Raw genomic sequence first — 21,523 nt, forward strand, 5'->3', positions numbered from 1 at the left:
GCCTCAGCCTCCCAAGTAGCTGGGATTACATGCATGCACCACCACGCCCAGCTAATATTTTTTGAATTTTTAGTAGAAACGGAGTTTCTCCACGTTAGTCAGGCTGGTCTTGAATTCCCAACCTCAGGTGATCCACTTACCTCAGCCTCCCAAAGTGCTGGGATTACAGGCGTGAGCCACGGCACCTGGCCAAAATGCTTTTTAATTAATTAATTAATTTATTTATTGAGACAGAGTCTTGCTGTGTCACCAGTCTGGAGTGCAGTGGTGTGATCTCGGCTCATTGCAACCTCCACCTCCCGGATTTAAGCGATTCTCCTGCCTTGGCCTCCCAAGTAGCTGGGACTACAGGCACCCACCACCACACCCAGCTAATTTTTATCTTTTTAGTAGAGATGGGGTTTCACCATGTTGGCCAGGATGGTCTTGATCTCTTGACCCCAGGATCCACCCGCCTCGGCCTCCCAATGTGCTGGGATTATGGGTTTGAGCCAGCGCGCCCGGCCAAGATGCTACTTTTTAAAGTAAACTCTACCACCTCCAATTGACCTCAAGCACCCTTGCCTAAGTGCCAGGACAAGCCACAGGACTTACAGAAAACCCCCAACAGCTACGTGTGAAAGCGCCAAGACCCCCTTATCCAGCCTGAGTTACACGTTAGAATTTTCTTTTATTCTTGTTCACCTCTTCGAAGCAGAGCTTCATTTCAGCAGGAAGGATACCAGAGGCAGGAGGAGGATCACTTGGGAAGGGAGGTGGAATCTCCCTCCTCTAGCCCCCCTGCTACCTCTAACGGGCTTCAAAGTCAGAATACAGCCATCGGCTGAGAGCAGTTCATTTTGGCACACTGGGAGGCCGGCTCTGCGCACCGGACCCCTCTGGTGGGGGATCAGGCCCTCTGCTCTCCAGTGGGGCCTGGAAGAGCTCCAGTGATATGCCCCAGCTGTGGGCTGGGGGCGCAGCACAGAGCCTCAGCTCCCCCAGGGCCCTCAGCTGCTTGAAGAAAACACTCACCTGGCTGGAGGGAAAAAGGGCCTTGCCCTGAGGTATCAGGTGGGTAGCAAGTCACACTGAGCTCCTGCTCCAGGGCTCGAGAACACAACAAGAAAACTAAACGCACAGAAGACAGCAGGAAAACGCCATCCTTTAACAGCCAAAAAGCTGTCATTCAGGGACACCAGGTGACTCCAGCGCCCGGGGGACAGAACAAACACACCATACCTACCACCAGGCACCAGAGGCCTCAAAACGCCTGGAGCTGGGGCCGGAGAAGGCGGTAAGTCGCCTTCTCTCAGCAGAAATGTGAAGTTGGCCTTTAGCTTCTGCCCAGGATGGCAGAAACCACATTCTGTCGGTGGATTGGTTGCTGGTGATGGACAGAGCCAAGGTCCTGGGGTTGGCCCCAAGGGCTGAAAAGGTGCTTGCAGAAATGGCTGGCACTCTAAGCTGCCTGAGCCAGCCCAGCCGTACTCAGGTGACAGTGACCCAAGCTCTCTGGGCTCAGGGTTTACGGCCACCATAGCCCAAGCACATCCCGATGCCCTGGGTTTAAGTAATGTACCCTCTTTTGTTCTGGCTAAAAGCTAGAGAAAAACCACTATTCAAATCCCCGGAAGGGAGGTGGGCGCAGCTTCCCAGCATTAGAAAACACGCCAGCCACCCGTTCCCACCCACCTAGAGCAGCCCCTCGGGCTCCTGTAGGCCACTGTACAGCGCATAGCCAATGTCGTCAATCTCCTCCTCACGCAAGCTGCTGAAGAGGTTCACACTGGGGTTGAAGTGGCAGGGCAGGCTGGCCTGCTCCAGGCTGCCGATGAGCAGTTCCAGGGCTTGCAGGAAGCGCTCACCCAAGGCCTCCTCCGTCCAGTCCACATTGTCCTCCCCCAGACGTAGGACCACCTGGGTCAGGTGACCCCGGCCCAGCTGCCCCAGGGCCGAGCAGCCACGGCAGACAGCACACAGCAGCAGCAGCAGCCGACGGCGGGTCCCAGCATCATGGTCGTCCAGGGCTCGCAGCCTTGCAGCCTCCACTGGATACAGGTCCTGCAGCCAGAGGTTCCCCGCCAGCCCCTCCAGGGGCCAGGCCAAGAGGAGGTGGTCGTCAGCATCGGCCCCAGGGACTGCCACAAGCACAGCCACGGTGAGCTCCAGGCGCTCGTGCTGCACCTCGAGCAGCAGCTCCTCTGAGGCCATGCTGGGCCAGATCAGGCACCCAAGAAGGCTGCCAATGGCCGGCCAGTTGACAGAGGCAGCCAGCGCCTTTCGGAGTAGCTCCAGCAGGATGCGGGAAGAGAGGTAGCCCCCGACCAGGAAGCGGTCCCAGGGGCTGCTCCCGCGGGGGCAGAACTCAAGCTGAGTCCTGCGCACGGCCCAGCAGCGAGGGTCCCTCGCCACAGTGTCCACGCCCGGCACCAGGCTCCATAGGCCCGGCTCCAGCACCAGTGGCACCAGGAGACGCACATGGTCCGCGGCCCCTGCCTGCAGCCCATCATACAGCGGCCCCCCAGGCACAAATGCCCCAAAGGGCAGTTCCGGGAACTTGCTCCGAAAGTAGGCCTGCAGCTCCAGGGCAATGTCGCCAGCCAGCTGTTTGGCCAAAGCCACCTGGGCTGCTGGGATGGTCACATGGTCCCGCTCGAAGGCCAGCAGCCTCTCCTGCAGTGTCAGACACAGCGGTGCTGGGGAGCTGAGCTGTGGTGTCACCTCAGGACCAGTTTCTGCAGGCCCCTCTGCAGAGTGAAGGGGCGGGGAACATGTCGGAACAGCCTGTGATTAGTTAAGAAAACACCACCGACAGCTAGCTGTGTGACGTCCCAGGGCCTCACTTTCCTCACCTGCAATAGCACCTGAGAAGGCACTCAGTTCAGGTCCTCACATATAGTGAGCGCTTGGTGACGAGTTCTCATTGTCCCAGAGTCCAACACCCTGGCCCTATGGCTAAAACAGCTTCATGCAGAGTAGGTAGGTAAGTCACGCCCCTGTGGGCCTCAGTTTCCCCATCTAAAGCTCCCCACCATCACAACGCTGCCACTTTGCTCCAGGAGCAGGGCAAAGAAACCCCACCCCCATTAAATGTCTGAGGAGCCCACAACCCAGAGAGAAGCAGGGACTCGCACAGGGCTGCACAGTCAGTCAGGGCAAAGCCTGGGCTGCGTCTCTCGAATGTGACACCAACAGAGGGGAAGGAGTGCCACTCACCTGGGGCAGAGGGCGAGGGGGCCAAGGGCAACACTGGCTGGCTGAGGGCAGCAGGTGGAGGCCGGGGCTGCAGGTGTGGTGTGGCCTTGAGCAGGCTCAGTTCCTTCCAGCTGTCTCCCTTGGTGTCATCCTCGTCCCGTGGGCTAGTGGCCCTGTCAATGAACTACAGGCAGAGTCACAGAGATCAGTGTATATGAAGTCTGGGCAGCCATAGCAAAGCCCAGGGGCAAAGGAGACCAGGGTGCAGGGTGGAGAAGGTGCAGGTGCAGTCTTGCAAGGCCTTGGGCAGTCCCCACCCCTCCCCAGGGCCCCTCTGAAAAGCCCAACCCTGTTGTCCTCCTGCAGGAGCCTCAGGCATGACCCACCCACCTGGCCTTACCCGCTTCACGGCCAGGGTGGCAATGCCCAGCACAGCAGCCCCGCCCACGCCCAGCACCAGGCGGGCATTGGCCAGGAGGAAGTCCACCATGCTGCCCAGCCCCTCGTCGCCACGCCGCTTCCCCCGTTTCTGGGAGAACTCTGCCATGGTCTGCCTGTAAGAGAGCCAGGGGTGAAGGGGCAGCTCAGGTGCAGGTGGCCAGGCTGAGAGAGGGGCTGCTGTGGGCAGGTGCTCTGGCTGTCCTTATGCTGGGTAAGAGAGCTCAGCCCATGAGGGGGGTTTTCTGAGAATTTCTCAAGAGAAAGGGGCCACCCATCCACAGGGGAGGACACCAAGGTCCTGGGAAACCATGTAAAGTACCTAAGAAAGGGCAGGGATGAGATATGAATTTGGGTTTTGGGGCCCCAATCCCCCATCTCTCACGAGGAGATGAGGGAGCTGCCAAGCCCCTTCCCCCAAAGCTGCAAACAACCCACTCCCTGGAAAGAAGCTCGCAAAGGCCCTGAGGCTTGTGCAGGTAGAGGAAGGGGCCGCTCTCCCTGGAGCCCACCCTCCAGGACCTCTGACATCACCAGGGTGTCATCATCTCCATCCCTATGTTACAGAGCCACAGGCTGCCAGCTCACAAGTGAGTGGTGAGGTCTCCAACCAACGACTGCAAGGCCTCCAGACTCTAATCACTCACAGAGTCTGACGGATTCTCCCTGTGCCAGGTGGCCAGGTCCTCAGCAGCAGCCTTATCTGAAAGTCCCTAACCAGAGGGCACGGCAGCCCTCTATGATAACCTCTTCAGAAGAGCCCAAAGTCCAGAGAAGACGAACAATTTGGGGCCCCAGCCAGTCTGGGGGACCACTGGAACCAGTTACCCTCCAAATCTTGACAGGGTAGCCCCAAGAGGCAGAGCTACCGAGTCAGAGCACAGGCAGAGTGACACGGCCCGAGCTGCCCGGGCAGGCCAGTGCAGATGTGCTTCTCAGGGTTGAAGCCCCTTTGGCAGGGCAGAAAGGGCTGCCCAGTGCCTCTGTACAGAGGGCTCTCTGGGCCTCTCAGTCTTGGGACAATGTGTAGGTAGTGGTGGGTGATGCTTCTCAGCTGCAGGGAGGCCAAGCAACAGAGAAAGGAAGGTGAGGGCCTGGGCCCAGCCCGTTTGCTCACCTGTAAGATGGCATACGCAGCAGTGAGAGGCAGATGTGGGCAGGCTTGAAGTGTGTGGCTGGGTGGGGCCCAGCACTTGGGAAGTGGAGGCAAAGATCTAGGACCCAGTCCACATTCCTCACGTTCTGCGAGGGTGACACTGCCCTCAGGCCCTGGGAGATGAGCTGGGCTGTGACCTTCGGACATCAGTTAGACACTAGGCAGAACTCTCCCAGGGAGGCCTGAGCAGATGACCATGAGGTCACAGCCTGCCCGGGCACCAAGGACTTCCACCTGCCCTGCCAGAGTGTCGTGCCAGGGGCCCAGTTGCCAGGTGACCAGATGCCTGGAGTAGCTGAAGCCCGAAGCGCTGTGTGACTCAGCCCCGTACACCCGCCTATTCGCCCCAGACTAAAAATAAGACGGTCTGTGGGGAGATCCCAGGCCAACCGGGTGACCCGCCACGGCCCCAAGGCCGGTTTCAGTCTCCTCATCCGTGACTCGGGAATCAATACTGCCACCCACCCCCAGAGAGACCAGGAATCTACTTTGCAAACTGTAAAGCGCTTTAAATACTCCCAACCTGTCTAAATTGGGACTCAGCCCCACCACTGGCGGGGTCGCTCAGGCCTCAGCCCACAGCCTTCCAGCTCCGGGAAGCGGGAGAGGGCACGGGTGGCTGAAAATAACCCGAGTTTGCCCAACGAGGCCCTGGAGGCCGTCTGGCCTTCCCTCCTCTGCCAAACGCGCCTGCCGTGGGCCCGGGCGGTGCAGCCCGCAGCAGCAGCCCTAGGTGGGCGGGTGACGCCCCGTTCGCAGGGAAACTAAGAGACCGAGAGGGGAAGGGGGCTGGGCTGGGATTCGAACGCGGCCCTTGGTCCCCCAAAGGTCCCCTCCCCGCCTTCCCCAGCCGTGACCGCGGGCCACGCCTCCGATCAGCGTTCAGTCGCGCGCCAAGCCCTGAGCCCGGCGACCCTGGGGGCCGCCCCGCCGCGCTCCAGCTGTACCTGCGTCGCAGCTTCCGCACAACAACCGGAGGAGGCCGCGGGATCACGGTCCCTGAGCTCGAACCAGCCTGAGACTGGAACGTGAAGGACCCTGGAACCCGACGTCGAGGGCCCCCGGGGGCGGCCGCGGACTTCGCAGCACGCAGACAAGCAGGCCCTAAGTCCAATCGGAGCGCTCGAGTTCGGAGCACAGGTGCCAAAATACTGCGCAGTTCAGCCAATGAAGGGCAGGCCCTGCCCCCCAGCCGACAGACGCGCTCCCTTCGGGGCGGGACTCCCTGACGCAGTCCGAATTTAAAGGTGCAGGGCTGCATTCCGAGCCTGCGACCAGGTGATGTGACAGGCAGCCCTCCGGGAAGTCTGTGCGTTGTAATGTGAGCCTCCGGTGTGGAAAAAGCTGTCTGGGCCCCCGTTCCTTCCAGGAGCCAGGTAGAGAGGCTGCACATGGCTAGAGGCCCGGCACATCCAACCTGTTAGATCACCTCTGCGAGAGAGTGTCTTGGTGGCCTCGTTCTTAACTGTGGGCCTGCGAGGCACAGTGTGGCGAAAGTGCCTACCCCTGCCACCTGCTCCGTGCGAGCTTATGTGGGCCATTCTCCACCTGGGCCTGTTTTTCTCCTGTAAAATGGGGACACTAGACCCCCTCCTCCCCTACGAAGCATGGCTGGGCATATAACAGCTGTGGCTCATTTATCGGGGTCCTGCTATGTGTCAGCCAGGGCGAGCCCCCTCTGAACAGCAGGGACCAAGACAGATGCTTCTCTTCTGGACCCTCCCTTTGTAGGGGGGCACGAGCACAGGGGTGCTGACACTAAGTGGGAATAATAAACCTGGCACACAAAACAAAACGGAATAATAACCTGCCACTCACTGAGCGCCTGCTGTATGCTGCAGGCTACACGTGCATTCTTTGTTCATTTACTTATGGTGACAATCTTAGGAAGCATTTTACAAATGAGGAAACTGGGTAGGGCGCGGTGGCTCACGCCTGTCATCCCAGCACTCTGAGAAGCTGAGACCGGAGGATCACTTGAGGCCAGGACATCAAGACCAGCCTGGGCAACACAGCAAGACCTTCGTGTCTACAAAAAACCAAAAATAAATTTAGCCAGGTGTGGTGGTCTGCGCCTATAGTCCCAGCTAATCGGGAGGCTGAGCCCAGGAGTTCGAGGCTGCAGTGAGCTATGATCACACCACTGCACTCCAGCCTGGGCGGCAGAGCAAGAAGACCCTGTCTCAACAAAATAAAAACAACACATGAGGAAACTAAGTCCAGAAGCTGGAGAGCTAGGACCCGAGGAGCCAGGTGTCTCACTACCACCGGTCAGCCAAGTACAGGCACTTCCTGGGCCCCTGCGACCCGGGGCCGGGGTTTAGAATCTCTCCCAGGTCAGGGCCAGCTTCATGTGCTGCAGCAGTACAGGGGACGGTGCCTGGCCCAGCGGCCGTTACGGCCCCTACCCTGAGACGCTGGGACTTAAGCCTGGAGATGGTGGAAGCCTCCAGCTTCTGCACAGGAGACGCCCAGCACTCCTTGATGCCACCGCAGTCTTCGAACAGACGGGGAAACTGAGGCCCTAAGAGGCCTAAAGCCTACCCTTCCCGGCGGAAAGCGACCGGCGCGGGCGGGTTAAAGGGGCGGGGCCGGCGCTGGCCCAGCCCGTGGCTCCCCGCACCGCCCCCGCCCCGGCGTTCCTTAGCCCTGCCCGGCCCGGCAGCGAGAGGGGCGCCATGGAGGCCACCGGGGTGCTGCCGTTCGTGCGTGGCGTGGACCTCAGCGGCAACGACTTCAAGGTGAGCTGGACCGGGCGCGTGCTGGGCCTCCCTGCAGGCCTTCTCTTCCGCCCGGCCCGCTTGGCCTCCGCTTCCTGTCCCGCCCGGCTCCAGGCCCTGCGCGTCCCCGGGACTGCGGCCGGGGCGGGGGTGGGGCTCTCCCCTGGCCAGGAATGGACCTCCGAGGCCTCCGCCCGGTGCCTGTACGGGGAGACCGAGGCCGGGCAGGCCCAGGACGGACGCTTGGGCTCGGAGTCCCGCCGGGGACCCGGCCGGGAGCCCCCACCCCGTGTCCGTGTTATCCGTCTGGGCTGGATGGTGGCCTGGGGGTCGGGCGAGCCTCCCCGCCCCCGAGAGGTCACACGCCCAAGCCAGGCCCTGACTCAGGGATGGCGGCCTGGCCGCCCAGGGGCGGGTGCGGAGCCGACTCATCACTGCCCTCTCCCCGCCACCGCCACCCGCCATCCTGTGTGATCCTGGGCCTCTCAGATCACTTCCCCTCTCAGAGCCCGGGCTTTCTCAGCCGGTGAAAGGGCTTAAAAGTCGCCTCTTTGGATGCAAGGGGTGTAGTGAGATTTGTTGGTGTGGAGAGTGTGTCAGGCGGGTGTGCCAGGTGCTGGGTGGCAGTTGTCTGAGCAGCTGCTGTACTGAGAGAGAAAACGACGGAGCCCAGCCCTCTGTAGCCAGTGGGTGGGGCGGGAGGTGGTTCCAGGACTCAGGAATGAGACAGGCATCGCCGTACCATAGGGGAAGCAGAAAAAGAGAGGAGGGAAGAGCTGGCTGGAGGGTCAGCCTCACTTTCAGGGTGGGTGACTGGCAGGGTCTGCCTGGGTTGTCAGTCTGGGGCCGAGGATGAAAACGCAGGTTTTTCCTGCGTTTACCTGCATGTGTACACACCTTTGACCCAAAGTACAAGTGTCCACACCACTTTTCCCTGACCCCATCCCCACCACCCTAACCTGGGGTCTCTGTTCCTCTTTGCTGAACTGGGAGAGTCTGAGTCACCAGCTGGGAATGTGGCCCTAGGGGGAGAGGAATACCAGCCGCGGGCACTGAAGGCACGTGCTGCCCCAGACTTGGTGCCACAAGGGCTGGGTGCCAAGGTGGGCGTTCACACACTGGGGGAGTGCAGTGATGCGGCCCTGCCCTGCAGGGTGGGGAGCCACGGTCTCCACAAGCAAGAGTTTGGCCCTGGCTGTGTGAATCGCCTGTGTGCTGATGGCAGGGTGAGGGTACAGGTGGGGCCTTTGCAAAGGCTTGGAGGGGGGAATCCCCCACCCCAGGCCTCCAGTCAGAGCGTGGAATGCTGGGTGAAGGAATTTGAGCAGAGCTAACCACAGTGCCGGGTGCTGGGCTCTCACCTGAAACAAGCCAGTTTTGTCCTGGCCCTCCTGGGGCCCAGAATCCAGTAGGATAGACAAATCTTAGGCCAACACTTTTGTCACAGGGGGGCTTTTATTAGTCCCATTCTATGGGTGAAGAAATTGAGGTGCAATGATGAAATGACTTGTCTGTGTTCTCACAGCTGGTGAGAATTGGTTCTGTGGCTCCCCAAAGGCTCCCATGGGCTGGAGGAGCCATAGAAGGTGGTGAGCAGGGGCTCTGTGCTTCACCTTCACATCCTTCCCCCAGGGCGGCTACTTCCCTGAGAATGTCAAGGCCATGACCAGCCTGCGATGGCTGAAGCTGAACCGCACTGGCCTCTGCTACCTGCCCGAGGAACTGGCTGCCCTGCATAAGCTGGTAAGGGGCTTTGGGCAGGCAGGGGAGGGTCCCTGTGGATAAGCCAGATGGGCAGAGCCTGTGGAGAAGGCAAACAACTTCTCCAGAGAGAGGAAGAACACTGACAGCTATGAGCACAGCTGGAAGAAAGGGAATGGGCACCCTGTCCAGGGAGGTATGCAAGAAGAGGCCGGGTCCGTGAGGGAGGGAGGCTGCAGGGGGAATTGGGCCAGCGTGGCTGAGGCCTTCCTGGATGGTGCAGAGTTGTGGAGGCAGGCGGGGACTCTGGACACCCCATCCACCGTACTGAGCCTGTGCTCCCCATTCCGGCCCAGGAACACTTGTCTGTGAGCCACAACAACCTGACCACACTTCACGGGGAACTGTCCAGCCTGCCGTCACTGCGCGTGAGTGCTGGCCGGGAGGCCACCAGGCTTGGGGTTGGGACCAGGGTCTGGCCAGGGACATGAAGCCTGGGCCAGACGCCAGGCTGGGCCAGCATCTCTGCCCGCCTCCGTGTCAGGCTCAGAGGTTCAGGTGTCACAAGAGGGGCCCCCTTGTTAGAGGTTACAGCAGTGCCCTGCGTAAAGTAACCCATGTGGATCAGAGAATTCTCTTGGGAAAAAGATAAATCCAAAATCTTACCAGCCATTATGGACAATAACTACGGTAATAATAACCAATACAGGCTGAGCCATGTTCCCATTATTCTATTAGGATTTTTTCATATGCTCTAACCCTCCACTAATGTTGCGGAAGAGAAACTTGGCCACCAAGGCAGATTACTTGCCCCAGGTCACAGAGCCAGGCAGTGGTAGAGCTGGGGTTGAGTAGGGTTTGGCCAGGAGCACCGTGTACCTTCTACCCAAGACTTGAACGTCCCAGGGCATCAGGCCCTTGGCCAGACCCTGTAGGCCTCAACAAGGGCCATTCTCATCTGAAGTCAGAGCCCTGGAGATGTTTCGGGCACAGCTTCTCACTTGGACTCTCTGAGTTCAAAGCTGGGCTTTGCCACTTCCTGGCGATGTGACCTTGTGCAAATCCCTTCTGCTTTCTGCATCTCATCTGCAAGTGCAGTGGTTGGGAGGGGCAGCAGTGACCTCGGGAAGCAGCAGCAGGGTGCCACACAGGCATTCGGACTGGAGAAGTGGCGGGGCAGCTCCAGTGACTCCCGTTGTCACTTGCAGTCACAGCACCATTCTCTGGCCCTGTTCCCTCTCACGCTCAAGCTTTCTGCATCTCTGTAAGGTGTAAGGAGGTGTCAGCCTTAAGTTAGGGAGAGAAAGCAGACTTCCTCTCAGTCCAGATGCTGATTTCGAGTTCTCTCCCTCTGTTCTGAAAACCCTGACTCAGACCTTACCCCTATCTTACCTTCTGGCATTAAGAAGAAGAGAAATTATTTGAACAGAAAAGATTCCCTGAGGGCCCTGTGCTGGGCTCCGGGGCACATTTGGGCTGGGCTTTGAGGTGTGACTAGGAGTTCACTGGGAGGCTAGTAAGAGCCCTCCAAGAGAGGGGGCTATTTGATCAAAGGCCAGAGGTAAGAGAGTCCTCAGGCCTGGCCTCTGGTGAGCCTCCTGAGGAGGTGTCCCTCTCTAGACTCTCTTCCTTTCTGGGAGTAGAAGCCAAGAATCATAGACTCTTATGGTTTATTCCCAGGCCATCGTGGCCCGAGCCAACTGTCTGAAGAATTCTGGAGTCCCCGATGACATCTTCAAGCTAGATGACCTCTCAGTCCTGGTCAGTGGCTACCGACTTATCTGGCCCCTATGCTAGCCGGACCATTCAATCCCCACTCACTATAAAAGTCCCTGGGGCCATTGTCATCCCATTTTGCAGATGGGAAAACTGAGTCTTGGAGTGGATAGTACCTTGCCTGAGGTCACTTTTGGAGTCAGATCCCTAACCCAGGCACTCTTCCTCCCAAGTCCCTGACTGTTTCTCTTTGGCCCTGAAACCCCCTCATCTACCCCCACACCCAACTCAGTGCCCTGGCCTGATCCCCAAGCTTGGCAGAAGCCTGGCAGGGTGGAGACTCCCCTGACCTGGGTCTTGCCCCTTCTACCCAGGACTTGAGCCACAACCAGCTGACGGAGTGCCCGCGGGAGCTGGAGAACGCCAAGAACATGCTGGTGCTGAACCTCAGCCACAACAGGTGCCAGGCCAGCCGGGGGTAGGGGGCAGGTGGGCCTTGGGGGGGTGGCCGGTGCTGACTCAGGTGGCTCCTGCTCCCCACCCGTAGTATCGACACCATCCCCAACCAGCTCTTCATCAACCTCACTGACCTGCTGTACCTGGACCTCAGCGAGAACCGCCTGGAGAGCCTGCCCCCGCAGATGCGCCGCCTGGTGCACCTGCAGACGCTGGTGCTCAATGGGAACCCTCTGCTGCATGCACAGCTCCGGTGGGCGCCCCCTCGGGCCGCACTCCTGCAGAAGCCACCCTGAGGAGTCTGGCCTGGCCCCTTAACTTCCCAGAGCCCCAGCCCTTCTCCACTGGGCCCAGCCATCCCTCCATGCAGGCAGCACCCCTCAGTCTCCAACCTCCTAAGTATCATGTCCACCTCTCAGTCCTGTCTTCCCGCTTACACGCCCTGCAACCACCCTTGGGCTTGTCCCTTCGGCCAGATGAGACTTCACACCTACCCTCAGGGCCCTGTGCTCTTGGTCCTGCCCTGCCAGGCCCCACCCTTGACACCTCCTAGGTGGGCCCTGGCCCTGACCACTCACATCACCCTGGCAGGCAGCTCCCAGCGATGACCGCCCTGCAGACCCTGCACCTGCGGAGCACCCAGCGCACCCAGAGTAACCTCCCCACCAGCCTCGAGGGTCTGAGCAACCTCGCAGGTCAGGCAGCCCCAGGAGCCCTTCTGAGCTGTGGCCCACTTTGGGCCCTCTTGCTTCCTTATGGGTGAAGGGGGTTGACCCTGCTCCTCAGACCAGTGCCCAGAGGGAAAAAGCTACAGTTATGTTACAGTGACTTCGATTATGATGATGTCTTAACACTGACCTTATGCCCAGACACCCCTCCCAAAGCCCCGTGTGAGGGAGTTTGTCCAAATGGAGAAACTTGGGCGCACGGCAGTCGTCATTTGCCTAAGGCCACGCAGCTCAGAGGTGGCAGAGTTGGGGTTCACACTGGGGCTGGTTGCCCTGGCACCTGCTGCATGGGCCCCAGCTGATGCACCCCACCCTGCACCCCAGATGTGGACCTGTCCTGCAACGACCTGACGCGGGTGCCTGAGTGCCTGTACACCCTCCCCAGCCTGCGCCGCCTCAACCTCAGCAGCAACCAGATCACAGAGCTGTCCCTGTGCATAGACCAGTGGGTGCACGTGGAAACTCTGAACCTGTCCCGAAATCAGCTCACCTCACTGCCCGTGCGTCTGATCCCCTCGGTAGGGGGGTGGGAGGGAGGCGGTGAGCCTGGCCCTGACCTCCCACCCCTGCCCATTGCCCCTCCAGTCAGCCATTTGCAAGCTGAGCAAGCTGAAGAAGCTGTACCTGAACTCCAACAAGCTGGACTTTGACGGGCTGCCCTCGGGCATCGGCAAGCTCGCCCACCTGGAGGAGTTCATGGCTGCCAGCAACAACCTGGAGCTGATCCCTGAAAGTCTCTGCAGGTGCTGGGCAGGGCTGGGGCTAGCAGGGGCACTCCCAGCACAGAGAACCCCAGGATCGTAGTCAGAGCCCACCCTGTGGTCGGTGCAAGGCAGACAAAATGAAGATGGGTTAATTTTTTTTTTTTTTTTTTTGAGGCAGAGTCTCTCTCTGTTGCCCAGGCTGGAATGTAGTGGTGCAATCTCGGCTCACAGCAGCCTCCGAGCCCCGGGTTCAAGCGAATCTCCTGCCTCAGCCTCCTGAGTAGCTGGGATTACAGGCGTGTGCCACCACGCCCAGCTAATTTTTGTATTTTTGGTAGAGATGGGGTCTCACCATGTTGGCCAGGCTGGTCTTGAACGCCTGTCCTCAAATGATCCACGTGCCTCAGCTTCCCAAAGTGCTGGGATTACAGGTGTGAGCCACCGCGCCCGGCCCAGTTAATTCACCTTTGTGGATGAAGACCACAGTCCCATGCCAGCCATTCCCAACTTGAGCTCCTGAGAGCACCCTTGGGAGGGCACTGTTAGGGACAAGGCCACATGAGGTGGGAATGCAGTGTTGCTTCCCTCCCCTTCTGGAGGTCACAGTGCCCATAACATGGTCTCTTGGCTCTGAGAAGTCCTTCAGGCAGAGAACAGAGACCCCCGCCTGTTCCTCTGACCCTACCTGCCTCCCCTGCCCGGGACTAGGGGTTTCCTGCCCACTTCCCCTTGTCCATCCCCCCCTGAGGCCCTGGCCGGCCCTGTCTTCGCAGGTGCCCAAAGCTGAGGAAACTTGTCCTGAACAAGAACCGCCTGGTGACCCTCCCGGAAGCCATCCATTTCCTGACGGAGATCGAGGTCAGGCATGCTGGCCTAGAGGGCTCAAGAGAAATGAGCAAGGGGTGTGCCCTGGAGCAAGGGGGACCCAGCAGAGGCCTCCTCAGGGGGGTGGCCAGTGCCAGGGTGCCCGTGGGGAGAAGGTGGGCCAGCTCCCTGCATCCAGAGCACACTCCACAGTCTCATTTAAGCCCCAACCAGCCCCAGAGGTGGGTGGGAGGAGAACCCAGGTCCCTGACCTCTCAGCCCTGGCGGCTGCAGACAAGAGCAAGAAACTGGATTGGTGTGTCTGGGAGGTGGGACCCAGGCTCACTGCCAGCTCTGCTCACCCCACGGGGCAGGTCCTAGATGTGCGGGAGAACCCCAACCTGGTCATGCCGCCCAAGCCCGCGGACCGTGCTGCTGAGTGGTACAACATCGACTTCTCGCTGCAGAACCAGCTGCGGCTGGCAGGTGCCTCCCCTGCTACCGTGGCCGCGGCTGCAGCTGGTGAGTGGGGAAGGATCTGGCCTGGGAGCAGGGGCTCCTCTCCAGGCCTCAGATGACACCATGTAAATGGGGTGGCGTACAGCTTTCTGAACCCTGGTGGGTAGAGTTGGCCCTTGGTGGGTCGCACGCCCAAGGGGGCAGCAGGCCCAGTGAGGGCTCAGCTGTTTGCCCCTCCCTTAAGCAGGGAGTGGGCCCAAGGACCCTATGGCTCGCAAGATGCGGCTGCGGAGGCGCAAGGACTCAGCCCAGGATGACCAGGCCAAGCAGGTGCTGAAAGGCATGTCAGATGTTGCCCAGGAGAAGAACAAAAAGCAGGAGGTGAGCCAGGCCAGGGCTGGGACAGGGCAGGGAGCCTTAACTTCTACTGAAGGCTGACCCTGGCCTTGACCCTGGCCAAGAGGGATGGGGGGTGCTGGGCAGAGAGAACAGCTGTGCAAAGTCCCTGAGGTGTGGGTAGCAAGTCAAGACTAGCCTGAGTGGCTTCACAGAGTCAAGCCATGCTCTGTGACTCTGCCCCCAGGAGAGCGCAGATGCCCGGGCCCCCGGCGGGAAGGTGCGGCGCTGGGACCAGGGCCTGGAGAAGCCACGCCTTGACTACTCCGAGTTCTTCACGGAGGACGTGGGCCAGCTGCCCGGCCTGACCATCTGGCAGATCGAGAACTTCGTGCCTGTGCTAGTGGAGGAAGCCTTCCACGGCAAGTTCTACGAGGCTGACTGCTACATCGTGCTCAAGGTGAGGGCCTGGCATGCTGTTAGGGGCCATGTGGCCCGGTGCCTTCCTCTAAGATGGCTTAGTCCCCAACTCTAGAGTTTTGTTCAGGGAGGCCAGGTGGGAGGTGGGCAAGCTGCTAGAGGTGGTCCAGGCACCTTTGTACTGCCCAGGGGCACAAACGGGCAGCACAAAGCTCCTGGGGCTGGGAAGCCTGTGCTATTCAGAGTGGCCTCTCTGGGGTGGCCGGAAAGCCAGGACGAAGGCTGATGTGGACGGTGCCTTGGCTTCCAGACCTTTCTGGATGACAGCGGCTCCCTCAACTGGGAGATCTACTACTGGATTGGCGGGGAGGCCACACTCGACAAGAAAGCTTGCTCTGCCATCCACGCTGTCAACTTGCGCAACTACCTGGGTGCCGAGTGCCGCACCGTCCGGGAGGAGATGGGCGATGAGAGCGAGGAGTTCCTGCAGGTGCCAGCCCATTAAAATTGGGGGTGGGCAGAGTGGGGGACCCAGAGAACTCTGGTGCAGGGGCAGTGGGCCCAAGGAAGGTAGGCAGAACAGGTGGGCAGGTAGGGAGCTGGGATTAAAGGGGGCTGGATCAACGATACTGTGCGGGACCTAAGGTAGACGGCAGGGTGAGGGCTAAGGTAGCCAAAGCCTGGGTCAGTAAAGGAGAGTTCTGGAACATGGGGCAGAATTCAGCCGGGCAAAGGTAAGGGTACAAGGCTGGGCACGGGAGCTAGACCAATGGGCTGACACGGGAGCTGAGAGTAGGTTGGAAGGGGTGTTGTCGAGAGCAGTGAGGAGGCAAGGCCAAAATCTGTTTTTGTTTTGTTTTGTTTTTTTGGTTTTTTTTTTGAGACGGAGTCTCGCTCTGTCGCCCAGGCTGGAGTGCAGTGGCTGGAATGTCAGCTCACTGCAAGCTCCGCCCCCCGGGTTCACGCCATTCTCCTGCCTCAGCCTCCTGAGTAGCTGGGACTACAGGCGCCCGCCACCACGCCCGGCTAGTTTTTTGTATTTTTAGTAGAGACGGGGTTCCACCGTGTTAGCCAGGATGGTCTCGATCTCCTGACCTCGTGATCCGCCCACCTCAGCCTCCCAAAGTGCTGGGATTACAGGCTTGAGCCACCGTGCCCACCCGTGTACGTTTTTTTCTTAGACGGACTCTCGCTCTGTTGCCCAGGCTGGAGTGCGGTGGCACAATCTTGGCTCAGTGCAACCTCCGCCCCCAGGGTTCAAGCGATTCTCTTGCCTCAGCCTCCCAAGTAGCTGGGATTACAAGCATGTGTCACCACGCCTAGCTAATTTTTTTTTTTTTGAGATGGAGTCTCACTCTTATCACCCAGGCTGGAGTGCAGTGGCCGGATCTCAGCTCACTGCAAGCTCCGCCTCCCGGGTTTACACCATTCTTCTGCCTCAGCCTCCTGAGTAGCGGGGACTACAGGCACCCGCCATCTCGCCTGGCTAATTTTTTGTATTTTTTAGTAGAGACGGGGTTTCACCGTGTTAGCCAGGATGGTCTCGATCTCCTGACCTCGTGATCCACCCGTCTCGGCCTCCCAAAGTGCAGGGATTACAGGCTTCAGCCACCGCGCCTGGCCAATTTTTGTATTTTTTTAGTAGTGCTGGTCTTGAACTCCTGACCTTAGGTGATCCACCCGCCTTGGCCTCCCAAACTGCTAAGATTACAGGCATGAGCCACTGTGCCCAGCCAGATCTGTTTGGTTTTTTTTTATTTTTTAAGACAGAGTTTTGCTCTTGTTGCCCAGGCCCGATCTCGGCTCACTGCAGCCTCCACCTCCCAGGTTCAAGTGGTTCTCCTGCCTCAGCCTTCCGAGTAGCTGGGATGATAGGCATGCGCCACCATGCCTGGCTAATTTATGTATTTTTAGTAGAGATGGGGTTTCTCCACATTGATCAGGCTGGTCTCGAACTCCCAACCTCAGGTGATCCACCCACCTCGGCCTCCTGAAGTGCTGGGATTACAGGCATCATAGATTTGTGGCTCAATTCACCTGTAGGCAACTCTCTACCCCACCCGAGAGGCAGTGGTTGGTGGGGGAGGGAGCAGCTCAGTGATGAAGAACCACACCCTCACACACACAGGTGTTTGACAACGACATCTCCTACATTGAGGGTGGAACAGCCAGTGGCTTCTACACTGTGGAAGACACGCACTACGTCACCAGGTGAGGGCATGGGGGCAGTGGGGGGCGTGGACCTGGAGTCTGCTGGCAAGGGGTGGAGGGGAGGGTGTTGGGCCTAAGTTAGGCCCTTGGTGCCTACACCGAGCCACTCTTGTCCTGCGCCCAGGATGTATCGTGTGTATGGGAAAAAGAACATCAAGTTGGAACCTGTGCCCCTCAAGGGAGCCTCTCTGGACCCAAGGTGAGCCCCAACAATGTGAGGTGGAGGTGCTTCACCCTCAGCCTCCTCCCCACCAGTGGGGGCAGGTGTGGGCCTCTTAGAAGAGGAAGCTCTCTAGCAACCCCTTTAACTCCTGCCCACGAGCTTAGCGGGGGATCCCTGAGGCTTACCTAGAAACCCCATAGTGAGGGATTTTTTTGGTGGGGTCAGGAGCATGGGGTGACCATTGCCCCATGCCCCATCACAGCTCCTTCCTGCCCCTTCCTGTCCAGGTTTGTTTTCCTTCTGGACCGAGGGCTAGACATCTACGTGTGGCGGGGGGCCCAGGCCACACTGAGCAGCACCACCAAGGCCAGGTACGAGGATACCGTGGGGTCTTTTGCGCGAAGGAAAGGGTTGCGAGCCTCGCTGATGACTTTGCATCCTGCTCTCAGGCTCTTTGCAGAGAAAATTAACAAGAATGAGCGGAAAGGGAAGGCCGAGATCACACTGCTGGTGCAGGGCCAGGAGCTCCCAGAGTTCTGGGAGGCACTGGGTGGGGAGCCCTCCGAGATCAAGAAGCACGTGCCTGATGACTTCTGGCCGCCCCAGCCCAAGCTGTACAAGGTGAGCCCTGCTGCTGAGGCCCACCGTGGCCTCCCAAGTTGACCCGCTGACTGGGGGAATAGGCTACACACCAATGTAGTTGGCTGTGGGCTCCATCTCGACTTTGGTGGGGAGAGGGTGCCACCTTCTGGACAAGGAACAGTATGAGCAAAGGTCGGGAGGCTGCTTTCGAGAAGTAGCCTGACTGAGTCTTTCCAAGATGGTGGGGCGGGAGGGGAGACAGAAGCGCCTAGTGCCAGGGTTGGGAACCTTGGCTCAATTATCCAGATTCTTGTGAACAGGAAAGGGACAAGTTAGAGAATTAGAAATGACATGAAGGGCCTGGAGAGGGCAGGCATTTAAAAGCCCTTCTGAAAGGATAGGCCTAAAAAGACTTGACAGGGAGGGGGAAACGGGAGCAGTCAGTGAGCCACGCTGCAGGGCAGGGCTGGTTCCAGAGCAGAGGGCTGTGTGGGTGAGGTTCCTGTCTCCAGACCCCTTCCCTGCCATGCTCATCCTTCCTGCTAGGTGGGCCTGGGCTTGGGCTACCTGGAGCTGCCGCAGATCAACTACAAGCTCTCCGTGGAACATAAGCAGCGTCCCAAGGTGGAGCTGATGCCAAGAATGCGGCTGGTAAGAGATGCAGGAGGAGGGCGCGGGGCCGGATCCCTCCCTGTTGGCTGGGCTTTGACCTCCAGGCTCCCGGTCTGCAGCTGCAGAGTCTGCTGGACACACGCTGCGTGTACATTCTGGACTGTTGGTCTGACGTGTTCATCTGGCTCGGCCGCAAGTCCCCGCGCCTGGTGCGCGCTGCTGCCCTCAAGCTGGGTCAGGAGCTGTGCGGGATGCTGCACCGGCCACGCCATGCCACGGTCAGCCGCAGCCTGGAGGGCACCGAGGCGCAGGTGTGCTTGTTGCTTCGGAGGCCCCTCCCCAGCATCCTTTACACCCTTACACCCTGACATGCCCTGACTCCTGTGGTTCCACTGTCTCCCTACAGAGCTGGGCCCAAACCCACCTCCTCTTTGCTGACTCTGCCCAGACCCCGCCCCCTCTGCAAGCTGCCACTCGTATTCCTACCTCCGTGTCCGAGGCCCCGCCTCCCAAGCCCCGCCCTAGATCTCCCTTGGGTCCCGCCTCAAGCCTCAGGCTACTTCCTCCAACCCTAAGCTTAACCATGCCGCACCCCTCATGGTTAGTTGATGGCCTCCCTGGCAGGTGTTCAAGGCCAAGTTCAAGAATTGGGACGACGTGTTGACGGTGGACTACACGCGCAACGCGGAGGCCGTGCTGCAGAGCCCGGGTCTCTCTGGGAAGGTGAAACGCGACGCCGAGAAGAAAGACCAGATGAAGGCTGACCTCACTGCGCTCTTCCTGCCGCGGCAGCCGCCCATGTCGCTGGCGGAGGTGGGGGCGGGGCCGGGGCCGGGGGGCGGGCCGAGGGCGGGGCCTATGCGCACAGCGCACTCAGACCTGCCGCGGGGCGGGTCCCTGCCGCCTGCAGGCGGAGCAGCTGATGGAGGAGTGGAACGAAGACCTAGACGGCATGGAGGGTTTCGTGCTGGAGGGCAAGAAGTTTGCACGGCTGCCGGAAGAGGAGTTTGGCCACTTCTATACGCAGGACTGCTACGTCTTCCTCTGCAGGTGCCACCTCAGCACTCCCTTCCATAGGTCCCTCCCCTGGTGCTGAGGGCTCGAGCCCCTGCTCACAACCCTCCAACCCGGCAGGTACTGGGTGCCCGTGGAGTACGAGGAGGAGGAAAAAAAGGAAGACGAGGAGAAGGCCGAGGGCAAAGAAGGCGAGGAGGCAACAGCTGAGGCAGAGGAGAAGCAGCCAGAGGAGGACTTCCAGTGCATTGTGTACTTCTGGCAGGGCCGCGAAGCCTCCAACATGGGCTGGCTCACCTTCACCTTCAGCCTGCAGAAGAAGTTCGAGAGCCTCTTCCCTGGGAAGCTGGAGGTGTGCCTGGCAGCCCCGCGAGCCCGGGGCCAGGCGGAGGGATGTGGTGGGGCCCAGACCCAGAGAAGGTTAGGCTCCTGAGGGGAAGGTGGGGGTCCAGGGAGCTGCCCCTAACACTTCCACATCCCCAGGTGGTACGCATGACGCAGCAGCAGGAGAACCCCAAGTTTCTGTCCCATTTCAAGAGGAAGTTCATCATCCACCGGGGCAAGAGGAAGGCGGCCCAGGGCGCCCAGCAGCCCAGCCTCTACCAGATCCGCACCAACGGCAGCGCCCTCTGCACCCGGTGCCTGGCTGGGGGAGGACACAGTGGCGAGCAGGGGTCAGGGAACCAGGCCTGACTCCTTGCTGATGCCCCATCCCTTCCACAGGTGCATCCAGATCAACACTGACTCCAGTCTTCTCAACTCCGAGTTCTGCTTCATCCTCAAGGTGGGGTTGTGGGTGTGAGCCAGGGCTCCGTGGACCAAGGGGTGGGGTGTTTGGGCGCTGAGTCAGCTGCAAACACCCCCACCCCCACCCCTGCACACTCCCCAGGTTCCCTTTGAGAGTGACGACAACCAGGGCATCGTGTATGCCTGGGTGGGCCGGGCATCAGACCCTGACGAAGCCAAGTTGGCAGAAGACATCCTGAACACCATGTTTGACACCTCCTACAGCAAGCAGGTCAGGAGGCGGGCGGGCGGGCAGGCGGGCGGGCACACACAGGGGAGCCAGGGCAGGCAGGGGCCCTGGGCTGGACTGGCCTTTCCTGCAGGTTATCAACGAAGGCGAGGAGCCTGAGAACTTCTTCTGGGTGGGCATTGGGGCACAGAAGCCCTATGACGACGATGCCGAGTACATGAAGCACACACGGCTCTTCCGGTGAGGCCAGGGCCCCGACCCTCCCCTCGGTCCTGGCACTGCTGCTTATGACCTCTGGCCTCACCTTGACCCTTGATTCCCAGGTGCTCCAACGAGAAGGGCTACTTCGCAGTGACTGAGAAATGCTCCGATTTTTGTCAAGATGACCTGGCAGATGATGACATCATGTTGCTAGACAACGGCCAAGAGGTGCGATGTTGCCACTGGCCCCGCCCATCTGAGGCGGCGCCCATAGACTTATAAATGGGAAATTTGGGGCCAGGAGTAAGGGGGTGTTCCCAGGCGCCCGTGCGACCGTATCTCCTCTGCTGCCCCCACAGGTCTACATGTGGGTGGGGACCCAGACTAGCCAGGTGGAGATCAAGCTGAGCCTGAAGGCCTGCCAGGTAAGGTGGGTGGAGGGAGGGCCGAGGTGGGCCTGTGGGCAGGGTGGGGTCATCACCCAAGGCTCGCTGTCCCCTTGCCAGGTGTATATCCAGCACATTCGGTCCAAGGAACATGAGCGGCCGCGCCGGCTGCGCCTGGTCCGCAAGGGCAACGAGCAGCACGCCTTTACCCGCTGCTTCCATGCCTGGAGTGCCTTCCGCAAGACCCTGGCCTAAGACAGGCTGGCACAGCCCCAGGCTTGGTAAGGAAGAGGAAGGGGCCCTCATCCACTGTCTGCTAGCAAAGAATATACTGAGGTGACAACGCCTGCTCCAGCCACGTCCAGTGTCACAGTCCCCAGTAGCCTCAAGCAGCACCAATGGGGATGACCCTGACAGGTGCCCTTAGGGGTCTGGGAAATCCGACTCCCTCCACAGTGTGAGCACGTGTGAAACCCCCTCACTTTTCTGCCAGGGATAAAGCAGATGTGGCTGCCCTTTAAGAGATATTAAATGCTTTTATTTTCAATATTAAAAATCAGTAT

At 59.7% G+C, this 21,523-nt stretch overlaps 2 protein-coding genes across 7 annotated transcripts; one reads left to right on the forward strand and one right to left on the reverse strand.

Moving 5' to 3' along the window:
* Window positions 1-651: 651 nt before the first annotated feature.
* MIEF2 (mitochondrial elongation factor 2) lies at window positions 652-5,918 on the reverse strand. 3 transcript variants are annotated; one of them, XM_050763967.1, is made up of 5 exons: window positions 5,719-5,899; window positions 4,733-4,884; window positions 3,578-3,731; window positions 3,199-3,361; window positions 652-2,729 (listed from the first exon to the last, which is right to left on the reverse strand). In XM_050763967.1, the coding sequence occupies exons 2-5, from the start codon at window positions 4,744-4,746 to the stop codon at window positions 1,675-1,677; spliced, it is 1,386 nt and encodes a 461-aa protein (XP_050619924.1). In that variant the 5' UTR covers window positions 4,747-4,884; window positions 5,719-5,899; the 3' UTR covers window positions 652-1,674. The 3 variants fall into 3 exon arrangements, with proteins under 3 accessions (XP_050619924.1, XP_050619925.1, XP_050619926.1); XM_050763968.1 differs by having other exon boundaries at window positions 4,733-4,908; XM_050763969.1 differs by lacking the exon at window positions 4,733-4,884 and having other exon boundaries at window positions 5,719-5,918.
* A 1,311-nt stretch (window positions 5,919-7,229) lies between these two features.
* FLII (FLII actin remodeling protein) lies at window positions 7,230-21,516 on the forward strand. Of its 4 annotated transcripts, none has more exons than XM_050763355.1 (30): window positions 7,230-7,512; window positions 9,124-9,234; window positions 9,549-9,620; window positions 10,873-10,953; window positions 11,283-11,368; window positions 11,456-11,617; window positions 11,956-12,059; window positions 12,417-12,592; window positions 12,678-12,835; window positions 13,570-13,654; window positions 13,975-14,122; window positions 14,304-14,440; window positions 14,643-14,855; window positions 15,126-15,305; window positions 16,944-17,026; window positions 17,151-17,225; window positions 17,477-17,560; window positions 17,639-17,810; window positions 18,318-18,422; window positions 18,503-18,694; window positions 19,008-19,196; window positions 19,294-19,433; window positions 19,518-19,749; window positions 19,881-20,035; window positions 20,121-20,181; window positions 20,287-20,415; window positions 20,507-20,613; window positions 20,697-20,802; window positions 20,934-20,999; window positions 21,081-21,516. In XM_050763355.1, the coding sequence occupies exons 1-30, from the start codon at window positions 7,450-7,452 to the stop codon at window positions 21,213-21,215; spliced, it is 3,807 nt and encodes a 1,268-aa protein (XP_050619312.1). In that variant the 5' UTR covers window positions 7,230-7,449; the 3' UTR covers window positions 21,216-21,516. The 4 variants fall into 4 exon arrangements, with proteins under 4 accessions (XP_050619312.1, XP_050619313.1, XP_050619310.1 ...); XM_050763356.1 differs by having other exon boundaries at window positions 14,307-14,440; XM_050763353.1 differs by having other exon boundaries at window positions 20,934-21,516.
* The last annotated feature ends 7 nt before the right edge of the window (window positions 21,517-21,523 follow it).

This window comes from Macaca thibetana, chromosome 16 (genome assembly GCF_024542745.1).
Source record: "Macaca thibetana thibetana isolate TM-01 chromosome 16, ASM2454274v1, whole genome shotgun sequence".
In the NCBI taxonomy this organism is placed as follows: domain Eukaryota; kingdom Metazoa; phylum Chordata; class Mammalia; order Primates; family Cercopithecidae; genus Macaca; species Macaca thibetana.

Bases quoted from the DNA above. Each gene is read 5' to 3' on its own strand.
- MIEF2 (XM_050763967.1), bottom strand. The intron at 3,362-3,577 runs GTAAGGCCAGGT...CTCTGCCTGTAG, and splicing joins CCACCCTGGCCGTGAAGCGG to TTCATTGACAGGGCCACTAG. The intron at 2,730-3,198 runs GTGAGTGGCACT...TTCACTCTGCAG, and splicing joins CCCCTCGCCCTCTGCCCCAG to AGGGGCCTGCAGAAACTGGT.
- FLII (XM_050763353.1), top strand. From the start codon at position 7,450: ATGGAGGCCACCGGGGTGCTGCCGTTCGTGCGTGGCGTGGACCTCAGC. The intron at 7,513-9,123 runs GTGAGCTGGACC...TCCTTCCCCCAG, and splicing joins TCAGCGGCAACGACTTCAAG to GGCGGCTACTTCCCTGAGAA. The intron at 12,060-12,416 runs GTCAGGCAGCCC...CCTGCACCCCAG, and splicing joins GGGTCTGAGCAACCTCGCAG to ATGTGGACCTGTCCTGCAAC.